The sequence below is a fragment of the Microchirus variegatus genome (genome assembly GCF_963457635.1).
Source record: "Microchirus variegatus genome assembly, chromosome: 3".
NCBI lineage: Eukaryota > Metazoa > Chordata > Actinopteri > Pleuronectiformes > Soleidae > Microchirus > Microchirus variegatus.
In genome coordinates, this window is record NC_139804.1 from 6,813,508 (window position 1) to 6,839,432 (window position 25,925).

A 25,925-nucleotide genomic window follows, 5' to 3' on the forward strand; every position below is an offset into this window, starting at 1 on the left:
CAAACACTGAAGTCACTGCAGGTGTTGTTGTGTTTTACCCCAGCTGGAAAACATTAAACACATGATGATGATGATGATGATGATGAGGTCACTGCTGTGGTTCTTGTTATTTTGTGATCTAATGGTAAACTGTTACAGCTAATTTTGTTCGTTTGTAGTAGTTATTTGATTTTACTGAGACACAGAACGACACAACTCACCATACTGGGATTATTTAGATGAAGAAAAGGGATAAAATCTCTTTTTAGGTCTTTAATGGACGTTCAGATCTTAACCGTTTCATTACTTCTGCCTTCTCTCTTTCTTTTCTTCTCTTCTCCTGCCTTTGCACAGTTTTCCTTTTTGTTTTTGCTAGTGGAAAAAAATTTATCTGTTAAATTCTATGCAATTATCTTTATTAATCCACAGCTTGTTCTCACAAAAACAAAAACCTAAACATAAAATGCAAGGCAGCCAAATGAGGTCATCTCAGTAAATATGAATGAATACAGAGTTTACAAAAATCTAAATTAGGAAGAAAATTTTACTAAAAATTTTAGTAAAATTCATTTCCTAATATGGATTTTTTTGAATTTTTAAATTTTTTAGTCCATGATATTAAACATTATATCAAGGACTGTGATAATCCTGTGGATTATCAGTGGATAGTGCCTGTTTGTGACTGTGCTGTTTTTGATTATTCTGGTCTGCTGCTGTTATGATTTTTATTATTATTACTATTATTGTATTGATGATGTTGTTATTACTGTGTATTTCTGCATTACATTAGTTTATGCTGCAGTAGGTCAAATTGTTTGTTTTGTTTCAAATCATTCTTTCGTGGGAAATGCAGACTTTAGACTTTAATGACTCCTTTATAAATGTTTTGATCCAATTATAAGCTTTTCCAAAACCATATAAACAAAGTTAACTGAAAAATGTGATTTCATGTTTTTCCAGTGTCTCAAATCTGGGTTTTATTTTGAAAACCTTGAGCAGAAGTAGCACATCTTTTACACTTTGCTGGCTTGACAGTGTTGCAGGAGGTGACTGCATGTGAAAGTTGTCTCCTCCTCCTCCTCCTCCTCCTCCTGAGTACATGAGGCTGATTTGGCTCCAGATATAAACACAGAGTTCCTCTCAGTCTTTGCAGCAGCAGCAGACGGTTTACTCCACACACACACACACACACACACACACACACACACACACACACACACACACACACACACACACAGAAGCAGGATTGTGTGGATTCTCGCTCTGCAGGATGGAGGTAACTGCTTTATGACTCTTACTGCTGTTGTAGCCTGGACTTTTTAATCCACTGGTGTAAATGTTTTTACACCACATTTCATGTGGTTTGGCGCCTGCAGCCGTGGTGTGTGTTTTTAAAACACATGACACCACTGGAGCTCAGCGGGTGTTTTTAATGCTGTTAATGTTGCCGTCACATTTAGAGAGGAACTAAAAGAAGAATTTTCACAAGTGAAATTCAGATTATTATACAAACATGTGGACTTCTACTCTACATAATCTGCTTTTTGATGCTGAATTCATTGTGATATTTTTGAGTTGTATAATTGGAGTTTGTTATATTGAGACAAACTGTGTGTGATATGAAGACATCAGAGTGACTGACGTTTGCAGTTAGTGGTGAAAGCTTCATAACAAGTAACCGCACACACACACACACACACACACACACACACACACACACACACACACACACACACACAGCACTTTCACACACACTTGTGTGTGTGTGAAAGTGCTGCAACTTTCTCAATTAATCGCGTACTTATTTGGTCCTAAAGTGTTGAAAAATGTTTCCCACACCTGGAAAAACGATGATGTTTTTGTCCACAAAGGAAAATGATTCTGTTTTTAATGATTTTCTTTGTCACGTGGAGCAAAGAAAGCAGAAAATATTCACATTTAAGAACCTGAAAAGTCAGGAAAACTTCCATTTTAAAGCATATACAAATGCAAAAATGCATAGAAATAAAATAGCAATACTATAAATAAGGAAACCGGACGTACAAGAATGCAAAAGGTGTTATAAAATATACATAGTAATTGAATTGTGCAGAAAAATGGAAATAAATCAAATATGCTATGCAGAATAAACTATATGGACACCATATAAAATACACATAAATATGTACATATAATGGGTTTCATCATACGTCATGTGACCTAATGGAAACTGCAGTGCTTTAAAATTAAAAAAAAAAGTTAAAAAAGTGTTTTTTGTATCTAAACCTTCTGCTCTGGTTCTTCCACACACATGTGTTTCTCCTCTGTGACCTCCTCCCTGTTCCCTCCAGACTTTTCTGCATCATTCTCAACTATTTAATGTCATGTTATGAATGGGAACAGAAACGCCCACATTTATTATTTTTCCCCCCACAGCACGAGACTCTCTCTCTCACGTACTCCGAGTCCTGACGTCTCCAGGACAAGTTTAAGACCAGGTCCTATTAAATTACTCTTCTCTTCATTTGTTGACAGAGGGGAAAAAAAGCTGCGAGATGAAAGAGGAGATTTAAGGATTTAGATGAGTTTCACTTTCTGTGAAGGGAAAGTGATTCCAGTGTTGTACGTAAAGGTGCATTATGTAATAAATCTAAAGCAACTGGCCATAAAATCCTCCTAATATGTCACAGAGACTCAGGAATAATGTTAATATAATCATGTTTATGTTTTGAAATCTTGTTTTGGCATGTGGCGCCACCTACCGCCGTCTACCAATCATTGCAGTTAGTAGAGTCTCAGCTGCCGAGCAACCACGGGTTGCCAGTTACGTCAAAATACAACACCTAAAAGACCTTGGTGTATTGAATTTGAATGTCGTAACTGTTTTTGGCCACATTCTTACATATGGCACCTTTAAATACAAAATGTGTTATTTATAGTAGTGCAGTGCAAGTAGGAAGTATGTATTCCTATAGTGGGAGCTGAAGAAGGTTTTTCAGTTATGGTAATGCATGATAAGGAACGTAAACGATAACATAATACAAACACTGTGCAACCTCATTAGTCACAACACATTTTTTTTTCATTTTCAAGCATCTAGCATTAGCGTAGCTAGCTGTTTTGTGACTGTCAGCCACGCAGAGGGCCGTGTTAGCCCTACGCTAACGCTAATCGTAGCCTCGCTAGCGGGGTCGTACCTATGTTCCCCGTTTTTTCCCAAAAATGTTGCCCACTTTGTATGTGACAGTGGAACATGGGACCCTTTTGGCGAACAGCGGGGAACAAAGAACCCTTTTTTAGAAAAAATGGTTTGATGTTCCCCGGGCCACATACAAAGCGGGGTACATAGGAGGTACGGCCCCCTCGCTAGCTTACCTTTGGAAACGGGTTCGCCAAGTTAGCTGCAAAATAGCCGTCAGAGGCACTGCCTGGTGTAGCGTGCGATAAATCAGCGAAAGTGCAGCGTGATAAATCAGCGTAAATTAAAATTACTTCAAAAAACTTGAAACCAAGGATGCACACCATCAGGCTTAACCCATTTCCAAAATCTTAACGGCTAACGACGAGCGAGATATGTCCGTCACAGACACAACTTGTTTTATAGATAGATTTATAGCAACTTTTACTCCACTACATTTCCTCTAACTATCTTTGTTACTTGTTACTACCAAATAAAATCAGAAGAAGAAGAAGAGTTGGTAATAGTCTGTATTTATATAGCACTTTTCTAATCACCAGTTTTCACTCATTCACACGCTGCGACACGAGGTTAAGTCGAGTAAATGTCTTTACTTTGAGACTGTTTTCACCGAAAACAGGTTCGGCTGCTGTCGAGTTTCACATTTTCTGGGTGAAGAAAAAAAAAAGACTTAGATCTCAGGAACCTAGAAGTTCAGGTTTCACTGCGAGACATTTGTCTGACTAATGATTTAGAGTTTGGTGACAGTAAAAACATCTTAAATGTCTGAAATTCCCTTCTTAATAGAACAGTTTCTCCCCCTCACATTCACAAAATTGGACATTCGAGTGTTGGACATGAAATCCTGACCGTCAGGTTCAGGTGTTTTGACATTTCAGTTGTTACCTGGGAGCTTATTTTGACTTGAATCGACTGATTGATTCAACATTTAAAAACGATGTTCCGCTCCCTGTTTATTTACAGTCAATCTGACATTCTCAATTTCATGACCTTTTTGGATCTGCATTCATGTCAAAGTGGAGTTACTGTTACGATGTGGTGTCATCTCACACACACACACACACACACACACACACACACACAAACACACACACCAGCGACTCTTTGTGCTTCTCACTTCAGGAAAAATGACGGTCACTGCATCAACTGCCTCAAGTAAAGCCTTTAAAATGAGATTAACGCGTGGAAATGTTTTTGTTTTTTTTTTACATTTTGCGTCTCGGAATGAGCTGTTGTGGTGACAAACTGGAAACTGTGTGTGTGTGTGTGTGTGTGTGTGTGCACCTGAGGACTTGGACTCTCCATGTGTTTTTGGGTGGTGGTGTTTTTTTGTTTTTTTTTGGCTTTTTAATGGAAAAACAACACCACAGAAAAGAGGAGTGAGTATTTGGACTTTTGTTGCCAACCATATGGTGTGCACATTTATTATTATGTAATCCACAGTAAAGTTAAAGAGTGTAGCAGCCAGACTTTTACTGAAGAGTTGGTCTTTTTTCTCTCTCCATCTTTTGCTTTATGAACGTACAGTATCATACTATTGTTGTTATTGTTGTTAGTAATGAAGTGTCTGATCCTCAGTATCAGTCCTATAGTGGTAAAAATATCAGGGAAAACTAATGCTGTAAAGAGCCGTCACATGACCTGAGGCCTCATTTATGAACCTTGCACACACCCAAAAGAAGACGTACGCCACATTCTACACAAAGATGGGATTTATTGAAAACAAACTTGATGTGGATAAATGGGAGAATTCACAAACTCTGATCTATAAACGGGGAGAAATCCTAAATAAAACAGAAACTGATAGTCCAAAACCATTAAAAATGCGCTATAAAGGCTGTAATTATTACATTTATTTAATTACTTTGTCCAAATTATTCTTTATTTTGGCGCAGATAAGTTCCAGCATCAAGTTCCTCAATTTCACATTGTGGGAAATTCCCTTTCTTCCCTCTTCTCTCTCTCTCTGTGTTTGACATGACTTTGGTCTCTCCCGATCAATAAATATTCATTAATTTGGGGCATTTTTCAGACTATTTATGGCCCATTTAAGGACTTTATCTGAATCGTTTTGTACGTACGCTTGGTTTTAGAATAGAATAGAATAGAATAGAATAGCCTTTTATTGTCATTGTATTGTGTACAACCAAATTTGAGTGCCAGTCCCTTTGGTGCAATTTGCATTCAAGTATAAATAAAAATAACTTTAAAAGAAATTTTGTTAAAATTAAACATTAAAAATAACAAGTATACATCAGTTTATTGTCCATTTATGATCAATCTAAACCTTTGGAACAGTAGTATTACCATCTTGTGACACAGGGTGAAACCATCTTGACGACACATTAAGAGCTTGTCAGAGAGTTGAACTTAAAGATTTATTCTCTCTGACATTTACGATATAACTGATCATGAAGTTCAGTGTTGTAGTTGCTGTTTTCTGTTGTCATGGTTCCATCTCTGTTGACACTGTGTGCAGAAACAGCTTATTCTTTTCAGGGATTAAAAGGCTTCTGTTATACTGACAAATCACCAGAATCTCATGTGACTTGTGTGAAAACTCAAGATTTCACTTGTGCTTCCTGTTTGTGCATGTTTCTGCAAACCACATCACATTTCCTCTGACATTCCCTCTTTCAATGTTGTACCTTCCGTCCAAAGAAAGCACAACATTTTTTTAAATTTGATTTTATTATTTTATCTTAGGCAAAATTTAGCACAATAATCAATGCAGCAATGCTATGTCACCTGGCTATAGTAGGTGCTAATGTCAATACCACACTGTCACAGTTGCTACTAACATCTAAAACAGTGATACCTCTACATCTGGCTACAGCAGTTGCTAATGTCAAACACCAATGCTAGTTCGCCTAGCTACAGTAGCTGTCGTCATTGCATGGTTGCTGCTAATGCCAAATGCTACAATATCTGGCTACATTTGGTCAAACACAGATGCTACAGTTTCTGCTTAACGTCACACACCAGTGTTACAGACTCTGGCTTGAGTAGCTTCTTACATTTCCATGTAGAGTCTGGCTACAATAGCTGCTAAAGTCAAACACAGATTCCACAGTGTCTGGCTACATTAGCTGCTAGCACCAAATACCGATGCCAAAGCATCTTGTTGCAGTTGAGGCTAAAGTCCAACACCAGTGCCACAACATCTGGCTACAGTCCCTGCTAGCGCCAAACGCTGATGAAACAGCACCTGGCTAGAGTAGTAGTTGCTAATGAAAATAGCTGCTAGCATCATGCACAGTATGACATGGCGTCTTGTAATGTACTGTATCTGCTAAACTCAAACACCAATGCTACGACATTTGGTTCCAGCAGTAGCTAACGTCAAACACAGATGACTTGGTGTTATGCTATGTAGCTGCTAGCGTCAAACACCAATGCTATGACATTTGGCTACAGTAGCTGCGAGTGCCACACACTGCTAGCTCATCTTGTTAGCTGCTAACGTCAAACACACAGATGACACGGCATCATAGGCTACTTTAGTAGTTGTTAATGACAGTAGCTAATGCCAAAGACTGATGCTACAGTAACCGCTAATGTCCACACAAACGTACTGTTGCTGCCCAAAGGAAAGTGCGGGGTTACTTTCTGCAGAGCTTGCTTCATGTTTTTCACTGTAGTTCCAGCTTTTTTGTTGTCGCAATTTCACAACATATTTAGTTTCCCTGCTAATAATCGTAGCCAAGGGCAAAGTGGAACTAGCCTCAGGCTGTTAGCCACATAAGGCTGCACTCATCATAAACGTCTTTTCTGTTGACTTCTTGTTGTTCTTTCAGTTCACCAGAGTTTACATGTTATTTTAGGGCACGGGTGAGGACACGTGAGGACCTCCTGTCAGATTTTTTTAAAGGCAGGAAACACATTTGACATCACACGTGTTTTTTCTAGGTGTGAAGGAGACGCACAACGACAAACACGTGTGACGACAAATGACGGACGTCAAGAAAAGCTGGACTTAATCAGCCGGAACATTTTCACCAGACTCTTACAAACAAAAGATCACTTTACATTAAAGTTAACAGTGTGCAGAAAGATGCTGACTAAAGCATTTGAAATCAAATCAGATTTATTTTTAATCGCCCAGTTTTACTTGGACGGCTTTACAACGCACAGTGTTACAAATCACTGGTTCATGTTGTCATGTGGGAAACTAATACACACTGGTTTATTACTGTGCTGTATTTCACCACTAGGTAGTTTTGGCTGGTTGCAGGACATTTGCACCTTTACGACTCAATCAAATGCTTCATAAAGTCTCCTAATTCCTTAACTGCTTTGCCTCTTTTTTTTTTTTTTTACTGCAGTGTCTTATAATTTAAGACACTAATATTACACTTGGTTGTATTGGGATTTTGTATTATTTTGCGATTAAATGTGCAGTTGTTACTAATCCATTCTGACATCACACGTCCTCTGAGTATTTGAGCTATCAGGGATCAGGTTGTGTTTGCCACCTCTGAGTTTCAGTCCAGTGTGTGTGTGTGTGTGTGTGTGTGTGGCCCACAGAGATAGCAGGGGTGGGAGCCACAGAGCAGATAGTGAGGAGGACACTGTGATCTGTACAAAGAAAACACACTTTCTGTTCTGCTTTCAAGGAAGTTGAATCCCTAATGCAAGCAATGAGGGGATTCCTTGAAGTATGTTAAATAAAATATGAGCTGTGCACGTCCTATACTAAAGTAACACTATGTAGGATTCACTCTACAGTTGGTAAACAGTGTTATGTGTTACAACTGTCGTGAAACATATACAGTATGTTGTATACAAACCATAGAGGTCATAGTTTGTCACTTAATTTATGAACAACTTGACAAGATGATTTCAGGTTGTTACGTATGTCGTAAAGTAGAATTTTGTAGTTCTTTCTGTAGTTTGTTTTTGATGTACACTCTTAGAAATAAAAGTGCTAAGTAGAACCGTATAAGGTTCCTTTATTCAGGAAAGGGGTGTTGTGGAAGTGTCTCTGCTGCTGGTGAGGAATGAAATAGAGAACTTCTGCCCGGCCGACAAGGTTTTATTTTCGTTGCAAGGAGAAGGTAAACATGTCCTCCAATAGACAAAGACACTACCTTCAGACAGTGCTTTCACGCCTCTTTGTCTACTGTAGGCATCGGGGAGCTGGCTCCCTGCTGGTGTGGCAGGGAGGTGCAGGCTAGACACAATACAAAAAGGACCTGATATTCTGTACTGGGTGGGTATCAGTGTTGGGCAAATGTAGCTCTAAGACAATTAAGAAATTAAATTTTACCAATACAGGGGTTTTTAAGGGTTCTCTGGATCAAATTGGTTCTTACTGGAACCATTAGTGTTACCAAGAACTCTTGAAATACCCTTTCTTTCGGGAAAGAAGCAAATGGTTCCAGGTAGAACCTCAGCCCTTGTAGAAGAACCCTTTAGGAACCCTTATTTCTAAGAGTATACCATCAAGATAATCTTGTTAATTAAAGGTTGAAATGCTACATTGTGTCACGTCAAAGAAGCTAAAAAAATTATCATGTTGGAATGGGACGTGAGGCAGAACGTGTTATTGTTGTGTGAGAACCAGTGGAAAACAACAACAACAGCAGCATCATAACTTTATAACCTGCGGCCCGATCTCCCTGCAGAACAGTTAAGTCATGCAGCTCGAACCTCTGCAAACCACCCTCATCTGAATTTGGCGTCGATCCACGCTCTTTGTTTCCTTTTTTGGCAGAAAGGAGTGCAAACACAATAAGTGCTGCAAGCTGCTTGTTCTGTGCATTTTCTCACAGTCAGGTTTTTACTTCTAATTCTTTCTTTTTTGTGCCAAGATCTGTCACTCCCCTAATTGAGACGATAAGTATTTCTTGATTTCATCATCTGTGCTTTTTCATTTAGAGAGTGTGCGTGTGTGTGTATGTGTTTTACACTTGGCGACAAGTTTGAACATGTTATATTAATCTTCTGGGTGAACCTGGTATGATGATGGACAAAAAATCTAATTAGCTTTGACTGCTTTGTTAAACAAAGGCAGCTGGCAATCAGATTATTGTAGTTTATGATACAGAGAGGCAGGAAACAGGACCATGACCTCTGACCTTTTCTTTAAACCTGCTAGTTTTTGTAAGAGGTTTTCAAACCCTTTACCACAATAGCTATGCTGAGGTAAAACGACATTGAAGAATTATTCTTATGTCATTGAATCAGTCGCACATGGACGTGTAGATGTTTCACCTCTGGGCTTCTTCAGTTCCGGAGAAGAAGAAAAAGAAGTGATTTAATGACTTTTATATAATTATGAATTAAAATCTACACAAACGTGGATTAGAGTTTTACAGTGTCGTCACATTTTATGGTCCTAATGCAACACATTACTGTATAATACAGTAATTATACCATTTTATGACATTTGCTGACTTTATGTTGTTATTGTGAATATAAATCCAGTTATATTGTGGTGTTAAAGTGAATGTACAAAACCGCTCCCCTATACACTCTTAGAAATAAGGGTTCCAAAAGGGTTCTTCTACAAGGGCTGAGGTTCTACAATGGTTCCACCTCAGTGTCTGTCGTCTTGATGCTTTTGCGGTTTTTGGTTGTCAGTATTTCTACATTTGTGAGACAGATTACAAGCTTCTCATTGCTCCACTGTGGATTAATCTAATCTCATGTCTGTGTGTCATTCGTCTGTCACACGTCATGACATTGTGAGATAAAGTCTGTTGGCTGTGGACAAAAATGGAATTTTGGTCTTCAGTGAGCTGTGATTCAGCCCCGTGCTCCTCCACGTTCCCACAATGCAGCAGAATATTTGAAAGTATAAAGTAAACAAAGTCTCCCTGGGATGAATGGATGAATGCCAAACCCTGTGGCTCCTCAGCCTCTGTGCAGTAGTGAAGGTGCGAGGCTTCAGAGGATGATTATCTCCTGACGTCTGTGTGTGTCTCTCTGCCTCCACATCAACCATCTGAGCCCATGTCCAGGTGTTTTGTCTTTATGGAGCAGATGGGATGAGAATAGCAGAACAACCGTGGAGAATCCCCTGCAGATGCTTCTCTGAAGGTTTTGCTGTGTTGGTTCAAACACGTCGTGAGTCTTTTTGGATCACATTTAAAGCTGCAGTATGCAGGATTACTGTGATGACTGAGTTTAAGGAGTGGACTCTACTTATGGTCCACATTTTTGCCAGATCTGTAAACAGAACTTAAGCCGTGTTACCACTGATTGTAATGGTTCAGTTCAGTTGTTTCCATCAGGAATAGTACCAAAATAAACACCCCAATGGTTCCATTCTTTGGCATCCTTTCCCGGGTTTCCGGAGTAATGGTACGGTCTGGTCTGGGTGCACCTAGACCAGCTCCACTCATGACAGTCAGCTGATTCTCCCCCGTTTACACATTATGGATTTTTCTTTTTCAAAACATATCTTTGTGAATTTGTGTGGATTTCATTTCCCTGTATCCTGGGATGGATTATGAGCTAGTAAAGGGAAAAGTGGCCTCCATGTAATCTTTTGTCATGTAAGGAATTTAATGCTGCTTTTCCACTTACCAGTTGTACCTGGTAACTGGTAACCTGAGCTGAGCTGATACTAAAAACTGACGTCGACAGATTGCCAGCTACCGATTGGTCAGAGAGAGTCGTCGCTATAAGAGTCACAAGCGTGACGTCCGATACAAGAATACAACCAAACAATACCAAACTGTAGATCAGTTAAAAAGAAAGGTTAAAGTTGCATTATGTAATAAATCTAAAGCAACTGGCCATAAAATCCTCCTAATATGTCACAGAGACTCAGGAATAATGTTCATATAACAAACTGAACTCACCAACAACAACAACAACAGTACAGCCAAAATATTTGCATTAAAAAAAATATTTTGCAGACTGCAAATCATGTTTATGTTTTGAAATCATGTTTTGGCATGTGGCGCCACCTACCGCCATCTACCAATCATTGCAGTCAGTAGAGTCTCAGCTGCTGAGCAACCGCGGGTTGCCAGTTACGTCAGAAAACGAAACCTAAAAGACCTCGGTATTTTGAATTTGGATGTAGTAACCGTTTTTGGCCACATTCTTACATATGGCACCGTTAATTTCCATAATTTGGCAAAAGAAATGTCTAAAATCTCAATATTTAACAGAGGAGTCTTGTGTATTGAGGAGCGTGCTACAACTGTAGTGGAAAATTGCAAGAACAGATAACCCTAGTTAAGACCTATACCTTTAGTTAAATGTTCCTTTTGTCAGGCAACACCTGGCTAATAAAGACTGTGGAGCCCTTTAAAGACTTCAGGCATGGATAACAACTTAAGGAGCCCTAAAAAGACAACACATGTTAACTAGTGTTTGGCTTCAGGGCCTCATGAACAAATTGGGATGAATAATGTAGTAGTGAAGAGATCGGTATAGAAGAGCCCCTGGGCCTCAGCCCCTGTAACCCTGTTCAGTAATCCGTCCCCGCCTCCAGTATATCTGGACATTCTTTTTTATTTGCCTCCACCCTACAATACGTGCAAGTCTTAAGTCTCTGCAGCACCACCCATTTCCCATGAGGCAGCGGCAGCGAATGGCTCTTACATGAGTGCATCCCATTTACCTCATCCCTCTGTGATTGAGGGGGCCAATTCTACACACACACACACTCAGTGCCAGTGAGGGTAGTGGAAAAGTGAGATATTCAGAGGTGGTTCGGTCCAAAGACGCATCATGTTTTCCTGGAAAGGCGGCGAGTGGGAAGGTTCCTGTCGACTCTCGTACCACTTAACAAGTGCAGACAGAGGGGAGCTCCCCCCCCAGCAGAACATGCTGACTTATGAAAACAAAACAAGTCTCTGCGCTCTCACACTGAAGCCATTACACTCTGCGAGCTTATTGAAGAACCTCGGTGAACAGCTGCGCTTTGGTTTGCTCTGTTTATCGTCACTTCGGTGCAGGAGAATTGAGACGAAAGCACGGTCGTCATCTTCTAGCGGCTCCGTGGTAGATTCCACGTGCTGCCGCCGTTATATCGGGCAGATACTGAGTCTATAATATCATGTGCTTCTTCCTCCTCTGCCTCTGGAAATGGGAATCACACGAAACAAGACAAGAGCAGGCTTTGTGTGTGTGTGTGTGTGTGTGTGTGTGTGTGTGTGTGTGTGTGTGTGTGTGTGTGTGTGTGATGTCTGACCTCGTGTTTCAATCCACACACTGGAAATTAAATTGTGCACTGTGGACCACATGGTACCTTGCGTGAGCTTCTGGAGGAGGAAACACGACCCTGAAGGAGATTCGTTAAAGCTATTAGTCATGCTGGGCACCGGCGTTAGCGGCGTTAGCGGCGTTAACGGCGTCAATATTAACGCATGACTGACCGGGAAAAAGACCTACGTGACGTCATGTTTATGTGCCGCGGCACCGGAGTCCAGGCACCCTTTACCAGTTAGCTCCGTTAGCTGCGTTAGCTCCTTTAGCGCCGTTAGCGCGCCTACAGTGGAACTGGAGCGGTCTGTTTATTAAACGAAAAGAGCAGCGCTACAAATAACCAGCGTAGCTGTGTACTGCGTATGTGTGCGTCTGTTTTTAAAGTTTAGCGTTATTATAATTTTTATGGGTCCGATAACATGACACATTACTTGACATGATCTCATACTATATATATATATATATATGTTACTACTTGAAAATGAAAACAAAGGTTGTTTTCTCGTGTTTTATTATTGTCTTGTTGACATCATGTGTATTTCTTTGCACAGTTGTTGCTTTCTTTGGTAATACACCTGTTCCCCCCACTTCCTGTTCCTGGTCTTTGTTTAGTTTTCCCTCCATTTACCCGACCACGCCCACTTCCTGTTCCTGTTCGTCAACCTAACCTACAGTCACACACAAGACTTCAGCACACGTCCTTGACGGCTTGTGTTTGTTTTCCTCGTGTTTCCTCGAGTGTTTTCCTAGTGTTTGGATTTTTGGCTCTTTTGTCTCACCATGGACATATAATAATAAATAATTTAAAGTACCACTTCTGGTCCTATAGCTGCTGTGTGGCTGAAAACAGTTAAAAAAATAAATGATCTTATTAGGAGTAAATCGGCCTCCTGGGAAATGTTTGTGCCTGAGATTTTATGTTGTACTTCTTTATAACATCGGTCATAATGGTGGTACTTTTGAGGAACTATGTTTTCTATGTTTTCTAATCTGCCCTGGGGATTAAAACTAAGAAAACCTTTAAATTAAGACAAATAATGGTTGCAAGATTAAAGTTTTGAAAGCCTTTCCCGCAGGTTTTTTACTTGTACTTGGTGGTAATTGTCCATTTTTAGCTGTTTACATCACTTTCATGCTATTGAAATCTCTTAAATCTTTACATTTCATTATGTTTAGTTGAATAAATAGTAGGTTTGTTGGGTTTTTTTTTGCTCACAGCTCATTATGATTTTCTTTTTGGGTGACAGTGGATCAGTGGTACATGCTTAGAAATAAGGGTTCCAAAAGGGTCCTTCTACAAGGGCTGAGGTTCTACCTGGAACCATTTGCTTCTGAAAAACCCTTTCCCGAAGAAAGGGTTTTTCAAGGGTTCTTGGTAACACTAATGGTTCCAGAGAACCCTTTAAAACCCCTTTCCTGAATAAAGGGTTTTAAGAGGGTTTTTGGTGGAACTCTCCAAAAGGGTTCCAGGTAAAACCTTTATAAAAAGGTTCTACCTGCAGCCAAAAAGGTTTCTCCTATGAGGACAAGCCGAAGAACCATATATGGTTCTACTTAGCACTTATTTCTAAGTGTAGAGCAGGGTCGTATTTCAAATGGAGGGTTGTGAGTTTGATTCTGCATGCCAAAGTGTCCTTGAGCAAGTTGCTCCTGAAGGCTGTAAAATAGAAAATGTTCTGTAGTTTAAAGCAGCATTTTATTATTCAAGACCACTTTATTAATACAGACTTTATTTTTTTTGACAATTATTTTTGTTCTACTGCCAGTGTTGCAGAATTTACACAACTCAAAATGAGAAAATATGTTTTGGGGTGAGAGGATGTTTATGAAGAGCTGTAAAAAAAACAACCTACAACTTAAAGGAACTGATTAGAGGAAAGTCGGTTCTTTTTCAGCTTCGACCCAAGCCCATTTCTAAAAAAAAACCTCAATCACGAGGGTGAGGTTTTACTTAAAGAAGCATTTTCACTCCCACCCTTAACATTTCCTTGTTTAGACACGCTCGACTCGTCCATATGTCAGATTACAGTTTGTTCTCAGATGTGGTCGAGCGTATCCAGAGACGCTTTCTCTGAGGAGCAGAGGGGGTTACAGAGCGAGCTGAACTCTGATCTCGCCTCGACTACACTCCTTCTTTTTTTTTTTTTTTTCCCAGGCTTCAGAGCCCCAGAAATAGAGTTTACGCCGCTCTTCCCCTGCAGTGAACCACAGTTTCCCACTCTTTCACACAGCTCGGGGTCCCAGCTGAGTTACTGATATCCAACCACAGGCCCTTGTATGGCTCACTGAAATAATTTGCGTCCTTTATCATCGCACTGAGACATCATGTGGTCAAATCATTTGACCTCAACTCAGATATTAATGTTTTTTTTACAGTGAAAGATACTCAAGTTGTTAAATTAAAGCACATTTTTCACATCAAATGGGAAATTTTGGTTAAGATTGCTGAAAAATATACGTCTTTAAAGCTAAACAGAAGTCACATTTATTTATTTATTTATTCACTTTATTTATGTTAGATTGCGTACAATACTATCATTTTTAATCACCAGACAGGAGCAAAATTACATTTTATTACATCAGTCATTGCCACAGACTGACACAGACGACCCATAGTTTGGTTTTTACTGGAGATTTCTGTGTTTATGTTTGAAATCACATCCATAAAATGAAGTTTAGTCTTGGAAAAAGTCGCTCTACTTAAAATGAAACAAGGCTGGAAAAGGGTTAATACAGTATTATATAATACAATAATATAATGCACAGATTTTAATCAATCCAAGGTGCGTTATGAGTCAGGAAAGTACAGTATTTGGCTGTTAAAGGTGCATTATGTAATAAATCTTAAGCAACTGGCCGTAAAAAATCCTCCTAATATGTCACAGAGACTCAGGAATAATGTTCATATAACAAACTGAACTCACCAACAACAAAAGTACAGCCAAAATATTTGCATTAAAAAAAATATTTTGCAAAACAAGGCTGGAAAAGGGTTAATACAGTATTATATAATACAATAATATAATGCACAGATTTTAATCAATCCAAGGTGCGTTATGAGTCAGGAAAGTACAGTATTTGGCTGTTAAAGGTGCATTATGTAATAAATCTTAAGCAACTGGCCGTAAAAAATCCTCCTAATATGTCACAGAGACTCAGGAATAATGTTCATATAACAAACTGAACTCACCAACAACAAAAGTACAGCCAAAATATTTGCATTAAAAAAAATATTTTGCAGACTGCAAATCATGTTTATGTTTTGAAATCATGTTTCAAACCACATGGCATGTGGCGCCACCTACCGCCATCTACCAATCATTGCAGTCAGTAGAGTCTCAGCTGCCGAGCAACCACGGGTTGCAAGTTACAGGTAAAGTTTGGCCACATTCTTACGTATGGCGCCTTTAAGTTATTTTTATTCTGTGTGAAGAAGCTCCTTAAAGATAAGGACTCACTCAGAGAAGGGCATTAATACTTGTGTAAGGACTCTTACGACTAAAAATCCTGATAATTAAGCCTTTAATGCTCCCTCACATTAAATTTCACTGTAGAAACCGTTCAACAATAGAAAAATGTTAAAACCTGAACACATCTGAGACGCATTTGAACCAAAACAAAGCCTCTCTTCCTTTCCCTGCATTGTTGTGACTGGAGCTCATGCTCTGACGGAGGTTTTTCAAAGACAGGAAAGAGTTAAACAATTAGAGGTCACACACACACACACACGCAGTGTGGACGGTGAGTGGACCTCGGTGATTACTATTTATCAAGGACGTGATAAGAGAGTGCAGGAAAAAGGGGGCTGCGGCGTGGATTAAGACGAGCGCAGAGCCAGTTGATGCTGTAATGACTTTGGGCGGAGGCTGCAGAAGGAGGTGAGGTCATGTGGAGAAGAAGAAAAATAAAGCAAGTGATTAAAATGTGGATATCTGTGATGAGGGAGGGAGCTGGGGAACGCACTCACAACACACACACGCCCAGGAAATGTGACAGGATTGGCAGCTGTGAGAAGAAGCGCGAGCTTTTTTGTGGTCAATAAATGGAGGATGGAAATTAGATGTAGCATGAAAGCCGGAGGGAGTTACGCAAGCAGTGTTTGTACAACACAGATCTGTGAGTGCAGACATGATGATGTATGGGAGCCTGCACAGATCAGACGGCGTCCACATTACTCCTCTTTCATTTAAAAGCACATATATATTCTGCTGTGGATACGCCTGCCACGTTAGCCCCAAGGTATAAAATGACTCTGACTGCTGACTTCATTTTCTTTTTTTTGTCGTTAAAAAACAATAACAAGACAAATCTGTGAGGACATGTGACAATTTGGTTTCAGGAATACACAGAATATTTGGTTTTCCTGCTCCTGAAACGACAGAGTGAAGCTTATTTCAAGAGAACAGTGTCTCAAAACCTTTAAATAGCTAACGTAGAATGTTGTTATCTCATCTGGTTTCACCCACTGTACGACGTACGATCGATGGTACTTTTCAAATGTACAAACGTATTAATGTGATTTGACCTGGTTAGCACCTGTTGCTGTATTTGGATAACGAGTTTTTAAAGGTGTTGCTAGCTAAGCTAGCAAAGCTAAGAAACGCACCCGCTAATGTGTTCCTAGCTAAGCTAGTGTAGTGGTTACAATGTGATATAGAAAGAGACACAATCTTTATTTATATGTTATTAACATTTTGCTATTTAGTAGTTTTATTTTGACGGAGAGTGGAATTCAGTTAATGATGGCATTTCTGGTATAGACCCTGTAGGGGGTGCTATCGGACCCGCTCTCAGTCATTAAAAATACTGACTTGAGAGCTGAACAGTCGCCTTTGTTTTTAACTCAAGTTATGTCTTCCCCTATTCAGGGGTATAACACTAGCAAAGCTAAGAAACCGACCCACAAAGGTGTTGCTAGCTAAGCTAGCAATGCTAAGAAACACACCCACAATACAGTTGGCTTATGTTTGAAGACGCGCCATTCAAAGTTAGCCATTAGTCGGCACAGTTTAAATCCTTTATATAGCCAGGAAGGTCCCATTGAGATACAAGATATCTTCTTCCAGGGACTTCATAGCTGCATAGACGAGACAATTTCAGAAATGAAACTCTAGTAAAAGTGTAAAAAAGTGCAGAAGTGCACAGGCCATACCTACAAAATGCTTAATTTGAACCTCTCAAGAAGGCTAAATGTAAAACAGCAACATGTTTCTTTCACAACGAAGAAACGGACCCACAGAGGTGTTGCTAGCTAAGCTAGCAAAGCTAAGAAATGGACCCACAATACATTTGGACTGTGTTTGAAGACGCTCCATTCAAAGTTAGCCATTAGTCGGCACAGTTTGAATCCTTTATTTAGCCAAGAAGGTTCCATTAAGACACAAGATATCGTCTTCAAGGGAGTTCATAGCTGCATAGACGAGACAATTTCAACTCTAGTGTAAAAAAGTGCAGAAGTGCACAGGCCGTACCAACGCAATACACTCTGTATTAAAGAGTTTTAAAAAGAAGAGCGTTAAACCTGGTGCTGTAGTTGCTGATGTAGCTATAGAAATACACAGGTAGTTTACCTAACGAGTACTTGATCGTAAAAAGCAGCATATTATGCATTTTCCTCCTCTGGTTAAAAGACTCTCACTCCAGATCCTCTGGACACTGCAGTGTTGTTTGTTTTTCGAGGCCGATGTGCTGGTGCGCATTCCAGCCGCGAGCCAACTTATCACTTAGGTCCGCAGATACGTGGAGTGAGTCAGTGAGTCAGTGGTCATCAAAGGGCAGAGCAGAGGAGGGAAGTCTGCAACAATCAGCCTGGGAAAAAGTGGGAGAGACAGAAACGTGAAGGAGCCAAGGAGCGATAAGAGTGCAAGGCCTGCAAGGACAGGTCCCTGCTGTCATAGGCTGATGTTCAACAGCTGTGCAGAGAGAGAGAACGAGAGGGGTTCACTTCCTGTGTCCAAACTCGTGAACGTAGGCGGAAAAAAAGACGAGTTCCTCCGAGAAGTGAACACTGCTTTTGTTTGCAGATCCAATGATCTGTTACTCAATCTGTCTGAGGGAACAGGGAAGTGAAACGCACCCTTTATTTCTGAATTCACACGCAGGTGTTTTTGGTTTTTTTGGTGTTTTTTTGTACGTCTTTTACTCACTGAACACTGTCCAGTTAAAGCTCCAGTGTGTAACACACAGGAGGGTTAATCCACAGCAATTGCATACACTACCCATAAATTATGATTTGTAAAAGTGTATAATCCCTTCCTAGCTTTAGAATATGACCTCTACTCAAGGGCCATGCTTTACAGACACCTCCATCTTTGTGCTGTTGTGTTTCTGTTTCAGACAAAACCAGTCAGAGCAAAAGCTTATTACGCAAATGAAGGAAAAACGCCTTAACCAATCAGAACTGCTCTGTGATTGGTTAAGGTCTCCCGTGAAGGGACAGACCCCACAAAGGTCGGAGTTTGCTGGAATGTCAACGTTGAATTTCTTCTTCTAATAACTGTCTCACACACCGAGAGGTGCAACACTGCCCCCCACAGGTCGAAGTGCTTAATGAGCGATCGACTTCTTTACCATCGTTCTTGAACACAACACTAATTTAATGTAACTTTAATGAATTTGATTCATCAAAGCTGAACTCCAAGGAGCAGACTCTGGGAGCAGTGATTAAGAACTTTGAGCTAAAGAGTTAAAGAGTTTTGAACTGCAATTATATACATATATATATATACATATATATATATATATATAAAACTCGAGTCTTTTCCTGTTTTAGAAAAAGGTGTGAAAAGGAAATCATTTATGACATTTACAGCTTTTGCCCTGTTTCACTTGTGTGGTCACAGTTTGCGCACATTTGAAATCTCTCACCATCTACACAAACATACACTGTGATGTTAATACGTTGATCTGATTAAACGCTTAGTTCCTCTCTTTTTTTTAGAGGTATTTGACACTTTTCAACAATGACTGGCATTTTTATAAACCAGCTTGAAAGACTCTCATTTTCACTAATAACACGACTGCCACCAAGAAGGACAGATTATAGCCATTTAACAAACGTTTCAGCTTCTTAATTCTATGTCTGCTTTATTCTACAATATGTTAAGAATGTTTTCACCACTTTTTCTCGCCATTTTCACCCATAAACTGAAGTTTATGTCCCTTTTTTTTTCTGCACCAAACTCCATACAAAAAATCTACGATTGTATTTTTATCATAATATGTGGAAATGCATTTTTATTATTTATCATTTTTATTGTTGCTGTGACGATGTAAATTTAGGACAGTGAGCCTTTAAGTTTTCCCTTTGATGTGCAGAGATTAAAGTAAAGACAGTGTTGCACCTCTCTGTGTACGTGTATGCAGACAGTGAATAATAATATAGTTTATTTTCACTTGATTTATTGATTGTTTTTCCTTAACCCACAAGGATTCTCCATCCAAACCCTCTGTGGCCGAGCTGGCCGGAAGACTCAAAGGTCACATTCTACCAATGCCCGGCACCGACGAGGTATCGCCGCTTTTATACGTCTATAAATAAATCTCACATGTAAAACACACAAGTGTGTGTGTGTGTGTGTGTGTTTACAGACTATTTCAACTTTGTTTGCAGTTTTCGTTCCGAGGAAGACCTCCGTGTTCCCTGAAGTTACACAATAACGAAGAATCAGACGTGAGTCTAAAGTCACAAGATCCAGGTTTCTTCTCGAATCTTCTTTGACTCACAAAAACCTGGATTTTGCCTCGATTTACATCACATTTTCTTTTTCAGCCTCACAAGACAGTCAAGACAGTGTGTCACAACTCAGTTCATCAATATTTGCACTGTTTTCTTATTCTCCTATGAACTTTATAGAATGTAGAACATGAATAACGGTTTAAAGTAGTGGTTTGAATCTAAAGAAGAAGAAGAAAATGGTTGAGAAACTTGATAAAATAGAGTGGGGTTAAAACAAACAGGTCAGTTTTAGCTTCACAGGCTTTAAATGAGTGCTGATTTACTGAGTTCATCTCTGCTGTTGTCTCCTCTTGGACAGAAAACCATCGTCTCCCCAAATCCCTTCAAATTCAAGATGAAGAACTCGTCCATCATCGAGAAACTGCAGGTCAGCGTGCCACACTTTTTACACACATTTTTAATAATAATCTGTTTGAGGAAAATGACCTCATGGGACCAGTTGTTCAAAGCTAATCTGATCGGATTTTTGATATAGGATTGGATCAAATCTGGAGAATGGGTTGTTCAAAAGGGAAAGAAGGATTCTGAAATTGGATCATATCATGTAATCCAATCCTAGTTTGCTCAGGTGCATCATAAAAGGGTCATAAAAGAAATTATAAATGGAAGTGGATCTTAACGTTTTGCGTTTCGTCCCAAAATGAACATTAAAAGTGACCCAATGTTGGCTCTTCTACCTGTTTTTTACATAGCTGGTAATCCGGATTTGTTAATCCTGAAAACTGTGTATCTGGATCAGATCCAATCCAATGTTGCTTAGAAAAACCGACTTAAAAGTAAGACGGATTACTGATCCTGGATAGCAAAAAATGGGATTTTCAAATCTGGATAATTTTAATCTGGATTACATTTTTTTGAACAACTAACCCATGATGATGATTTTATGATCTCGAGAGAGAGAGAGAGAGAGAGAGAGGGTGAAGTCGGGAGAGTCAGATATTTGAAGCAATACTGCCACCTGCTGTTTAGTCTGCACTGGTGCTGACAAACAGAGAAGGGAAGGGCTTGTCCTCTCTGATGCCACACACACAAGCACAATCTGCTCAGATTAATGAGATGATGGGATTATGTGCCACTCTCGGGCTCGGACTCAGCGTCACTGCTGTAGTTAACGGTTTGACACAGAGTGTGAGCAGACATGGGGCAGAAAGGCTGTCGCTTCTCCCTCTTCTTCTTCTCTCCTGTGCAGGTAAGACGCACAATCTCTGTATCTGGAAACTCTGGGTGTTTTTGAAGACAAACAAACAACTATAATGAAATATAACAACAGTATAATGCGAGCAATTTGAATCCTAGTTTAAAATTAGCCTAATTTTCTACAATCTCAACTTTGTTGTGCATCCACTTTGTTGTTTGAACAGATTTATTTATTAATACTATTATGATTGCATAGCATTATTGTTATTGGAGTAATGTGAACATGTGTGTATATAGTATCCATAAAAAGATAAAGATAAACTTTATTCAGCCCCAAGTGGGAAATTGCAGCATTTTAGACGAAGCAATGGAGATTAAATATATAATCTAACGCCACAAGATTTAAATATACATATGAAGACTAAGAAGAATGATTGAACTGTACAAGTTAGTCTTACAGTAAGATTCTATTAAAAAGTGCGTTAAAAACACAGTGTAAAGTCCAAGGTATCATTGTAGATGATGCAAGTTAATGCAAGATATCATAACAGACAAACCCAATTAGAATAAAATTTACATAAAAAGCAAAATAACACATAATAAATAAAGAAAACTAAAAGGTGGGAATGATACTAAAAGGCCTAATTAAGCCAAAAAAATCATATTTTCACTCTAACTAACCGAGTGGATATTTCTCATCTGAAAAGCTAAATAATCCCACCACTGTCTCCTCTCTGCAGGCCAACCTCGCCCTGTCGCCCACTTCTCTGCTGCCTTCGCCCAAAAGCCCCGAGGTGAAGCTGCAGCCGTCGCCGTCGCCCCCGACGACAGCACCCCACAGCCCGCTGAGCCCCAAACTGAGAGCGTCGCGTCAGTCCAGCGAGGACGAGGATCCCGTCTGCTTCGACAGCCCGGCCGAGGGCAGCACGCTGTCCAGCATCAACAAGGTTTCCACTTTAATTTCTCACACTATGACGTCACGGCCGATGGTCCGTGTACCCAGTGACGTGTTTCTCTGCGGGTGTCTAAGCAGGCCTTAGCTAAGCTGCTGCTGCAAGATGCTGCTGTCGCGTGTGAACGCTGCTGCAGAGGGAGGATTGAGGATTTAATCCCATTAGCCTAGTTTAAGAGCACTTGGTTACCACTTTGTGCAGCGCTCCAACGCACAGGTGATCAGACTCGGAGCAGAGATTAAGTCGTTGTGTTTATATTTAAAAGAGAAACTTTGTGAAACTAATGGGAATGTCTCACTTTTGATTGTTAACAAATTAGTTAGATTCAAAACCCATTGAGTCAAATGACTTAATGAATCACTGAGAGTTACATACTGCAGCTTTAAAGGTCCAGTATGTTTAACGTACCATTGTAAAAACGATAAAATCTACATTTAAATACTCGAAATACTTAAATAAACTCAACTGTTATCAGGACTCTTCGGTGTGAAGCTGCACATTTGTCGGTTCTGCAAATATTTCGCAATAAATCGTTGTTAAAATGAATGGAATCAGGTGAAGTGAACCGCTAAAGTGCTTTTACTTTGGAATACAGGCACAGGAAGTACTAGTTTATATGACATGTGCGACATATATTGACGAAAAAAGATTGTTTTTCGATCTGTTTTTGCTGTGAGGTTGTAAGAAATAGAGAGGAAGTTTAATCCCAAAAAATAGCCATGGAAACCCCATTATTTTCCACGTAGGTGCAAAGTGCGGCTACTTCCTGTTGTGTTTTAGTCGTTACTCTGTGAAATTAATGTGTTTTACGACAGGTGAAACCACAACTATTGGCCTGCCTGTTTATCTATTTAATTGATTTCTTTATTAAGTAATTATGTATGTGTTTATTTAATTATATGTTAATTTTTCTACATACTGTCCTACGTTTCCATATTAGGAAGTGAAATGACGATCATACGAAAAGGCACTTTAGAAATCAAAGTTATTATTATTATTATTATTTCTATTAAAGAACTTTAAGTAGAACAATATGGATATTTTAGTGTATTTAATTAATACATTAGCAGTAAAAAGGGAGTAGCTGCTCTACAAAAGCGTCCGGTACAGATCAGGTAGTGACACATCTGTCCTTTTCACAAGCTTTTCGGGAAACTACGGTGGCCCTGAAATACCAGAAAGGATGTTTGTTCTTTCTTGTTTCCATTTTTAAGTTTCTGTTGTACACTAGTTAGAAATAAGGGTTCCAAAAGTGTCCTTCTACATGGGCTGAGGTTCTACCTGGAACCATTTGCTTCTGGAAAAAACCCTTTTCTTGGTAACAATAACGGTTCCCGTAAAAAAACATTTTGATCCAGAGAACCCTTTAAAACCCCTTTTAACCCTTTAAGGTACTACTCAACCATTTGGTCGACCACAATTTAAGTCGCTATATCTCATAGAAAAATTCACACTTTATGTGACTTGTTCTGAATGTTGTACTTTATGAATTATGCAAACCAGATTTATTATGAACAGACGTCTCAACCGTTTGGTAGAGGCCTGTATCTGAAATACTGTAGGGTCTAATTTCACGTTATTGTTATCATAAGTAAATAAAAGAAAAAAAGAAAAAATGCTTTTGCTTTTTTCTTGGTGCGTACCTTAAAGGGTTAAAAGGGTTCTTGGTGGAACCCTCCAAAAATAAAGGTTCTACCTGGAGCTAAAAAGGGTTCCCGAGTGTCGAAGGTGACTTGCAAGATGTCGGCCTCCGTAAAGCAAGACCCTTGCCCTAAAGAACATATTTTTACACTTATACAAGTATACGTATGGGTGTTGTATTCGATCACTGCCATCAAACCCTCCTAAAACTGAATTTTCTGCTTGCTCATACTCATTTTTTTCCCCCCACTCAGACTCGAGCACGACTTTCATTCAAGCGACGTCCGCCCACGAGGCTGCACAGAAGGTCAGCCGGAGAGGAGGCGGGAGCTTTTGGCAGCGCTCTGTCCCCGTGTGAACTGAACTGCCCCGTAGCAAATGGAGATAAGGAACCGGTTTTCAGCAGCCCGGCAGAGGAGGAGGACAACGACGACGAGTGTGGGCAGCAGCTGGAAGGAGCTGGAGACAGGGACAGAGACTGTGAACAGACAAAGGACAAGGTAGCAAACAGAGGAAGAGGAGGAGGCAGACGAGGAGAGGAGGAGCAGCAGGAGGAGGAGGAGGCACAACGAGCCCGGAGCTCAGAGGCTTTGGAGGAGGAGGATGGACGACCTTTAGAGCCTTGTCCTGCTCAACAGACAGAGGTCAACAACAGAGAGACGGAGGACAGGGAGGAGGAGATGAGTCAGGAGGAGGAATGTGACCGAAGAATGTGAAACACAATATATAAGTTATTCAGAGCTTTGACTCAGAGAAGTCCTCCTTAAACAGAGTCGCTCCTGTGTTAAAAGTTCACTTTACCAATTGTGGTTTGTTCCCATGGATCCACATAACAAAAAAAAAACAGAGATTAGCCTCAGAATAAAGGGTTTATTCGATAAAATCTATGCCTTTTCTGACTGAAAACTAAAGTTTGTAAACCAGCACCAAACCCCATAGAGAAAATCATTGTTTTTAGCTCATGTGAATACAGCAGCTGATGGTCTCCTGTCGTCTCATTTTGGTGAATTTGTGTCACTTAGGTCAATGAGAACAAAGCAGTTTAAACACTGACATCACAACATAACAAATTTAAATTTACTCATGGAGGCAACGGTGGATTACCGATTCCTGTGTGCTGTGATGTAAAATTGTTGATTTTCTCAATGGGGTTTGGTGCGAGTGTTTTTACAAACTTGTTTTCAGCCAGAAAAGGCCCTCAAATTGTGAGATGCACCTGTGATATCACAGCAGGTGTTGATTTTATTGGCTGAACCTTTTGTTAAGTGACAAGTGAAAGTGTGAAGAATGTCACAATACCTCTTCTAAGTCTCTATATCGCCCTCTTCAGGCTGTTTGGGGAACAGTTGTGGAGAATTAAGAGCAGCAGCTGTGGGTTTTTTCACGCTGTATCTACGATTCAGTAGAGAAAAATCTATTTTTTACAACATTTACGAAAACAGTGCACTGTCACATGTCATAGAACTCTGAAAATAATAGATTTCACCACATATATAAATATTAGCAGATATATATAAATGTACAGACATCTTACTAAATCACTTAGTGTGAAAATGAGCTCTACTTTGCTTTATTTTATTTTATTTTGTGCTACGTTGGCGGACGTTATCTGCATTATCATTTTTTAAATCCCAGCTTCATGTTAAAGGAAAACCTTAATGCTACACGTGTCTGTTATGATGTTTTAGTCTGGTGTCATTTTGTGCAACATATTCAAAGTAAATTATTTTCTGAGGACAATCATGAATGTGCTGGAGGCCAATAATAAAAGTTACTATGAGATATTTTCTAATTTTGTGCTTCATTTACATGTGAGACCTTTGTGTTTACATACACTACCTTTAAAATCATTAAGTATAAGTAAAACACATGGTATTTTTAATATCTATTCCTGTGGTCATCATTTACATTTATTTATTGACCTCCACGTGAAGTAATAACAGATTAACTGGACATGATGTACCTGCATCTGAATCCCCTGAAAATGCAATTTAACAATTTCAAATGTGCAGTTTATGTCGGAGAATGTTCTGTCAACTCAGGAGGGAACGAAAATACACTTTTGTCTATTTGTGTCTGTGTCAACGAAAGTGAAAAAGAAAACAGATTTTGATGAAATATTGTGGGGATG

General features: G+C 39.6%; 1 protein-coding gene across 2 annotated transcripts; it reads left to right on the forward strand.

Annotated features, from left to right (window-relative positions):
* Positions 1-1,135: 1,135 nt before the first annotated feature.
* Positions 1,136-25,576, forward strand: LOC310924791 (capZ-interacting protein). 2 transcript variants are annotated; one of them, XM_083886627.1, is made up of 6 exons: positions 1,136-1,255; positions 19,755-19,835; positions 19,938-19,997; positions 20,362-20,430; positions 21,941-22,147; positions 24,049-25,576. In XM_083886627.1, the coding sequence occupies exons 1-6, from the start codon at positions 1,250-1,252 to the stop codon at positions 24,508-24,510; spliced, it is 885 nt and encodes a 294-aa protein (XP_083742753.1). In that variant the 5' UTR covers positions 1,136-1,249; the 3' UTR covers positions 24,511-25,576. The 2 variants fall into 2 exon arrangements, with proteins under 2 accessions (XP_083742753.1, XP_083742754.1); XM_083886628.1 differs by lacking the exon at positions 1,136-1,255 and adding an exon at positions 4,251-4,312.
* Positions 25,577-25,925: the final 349 nt, after the last annotated feature.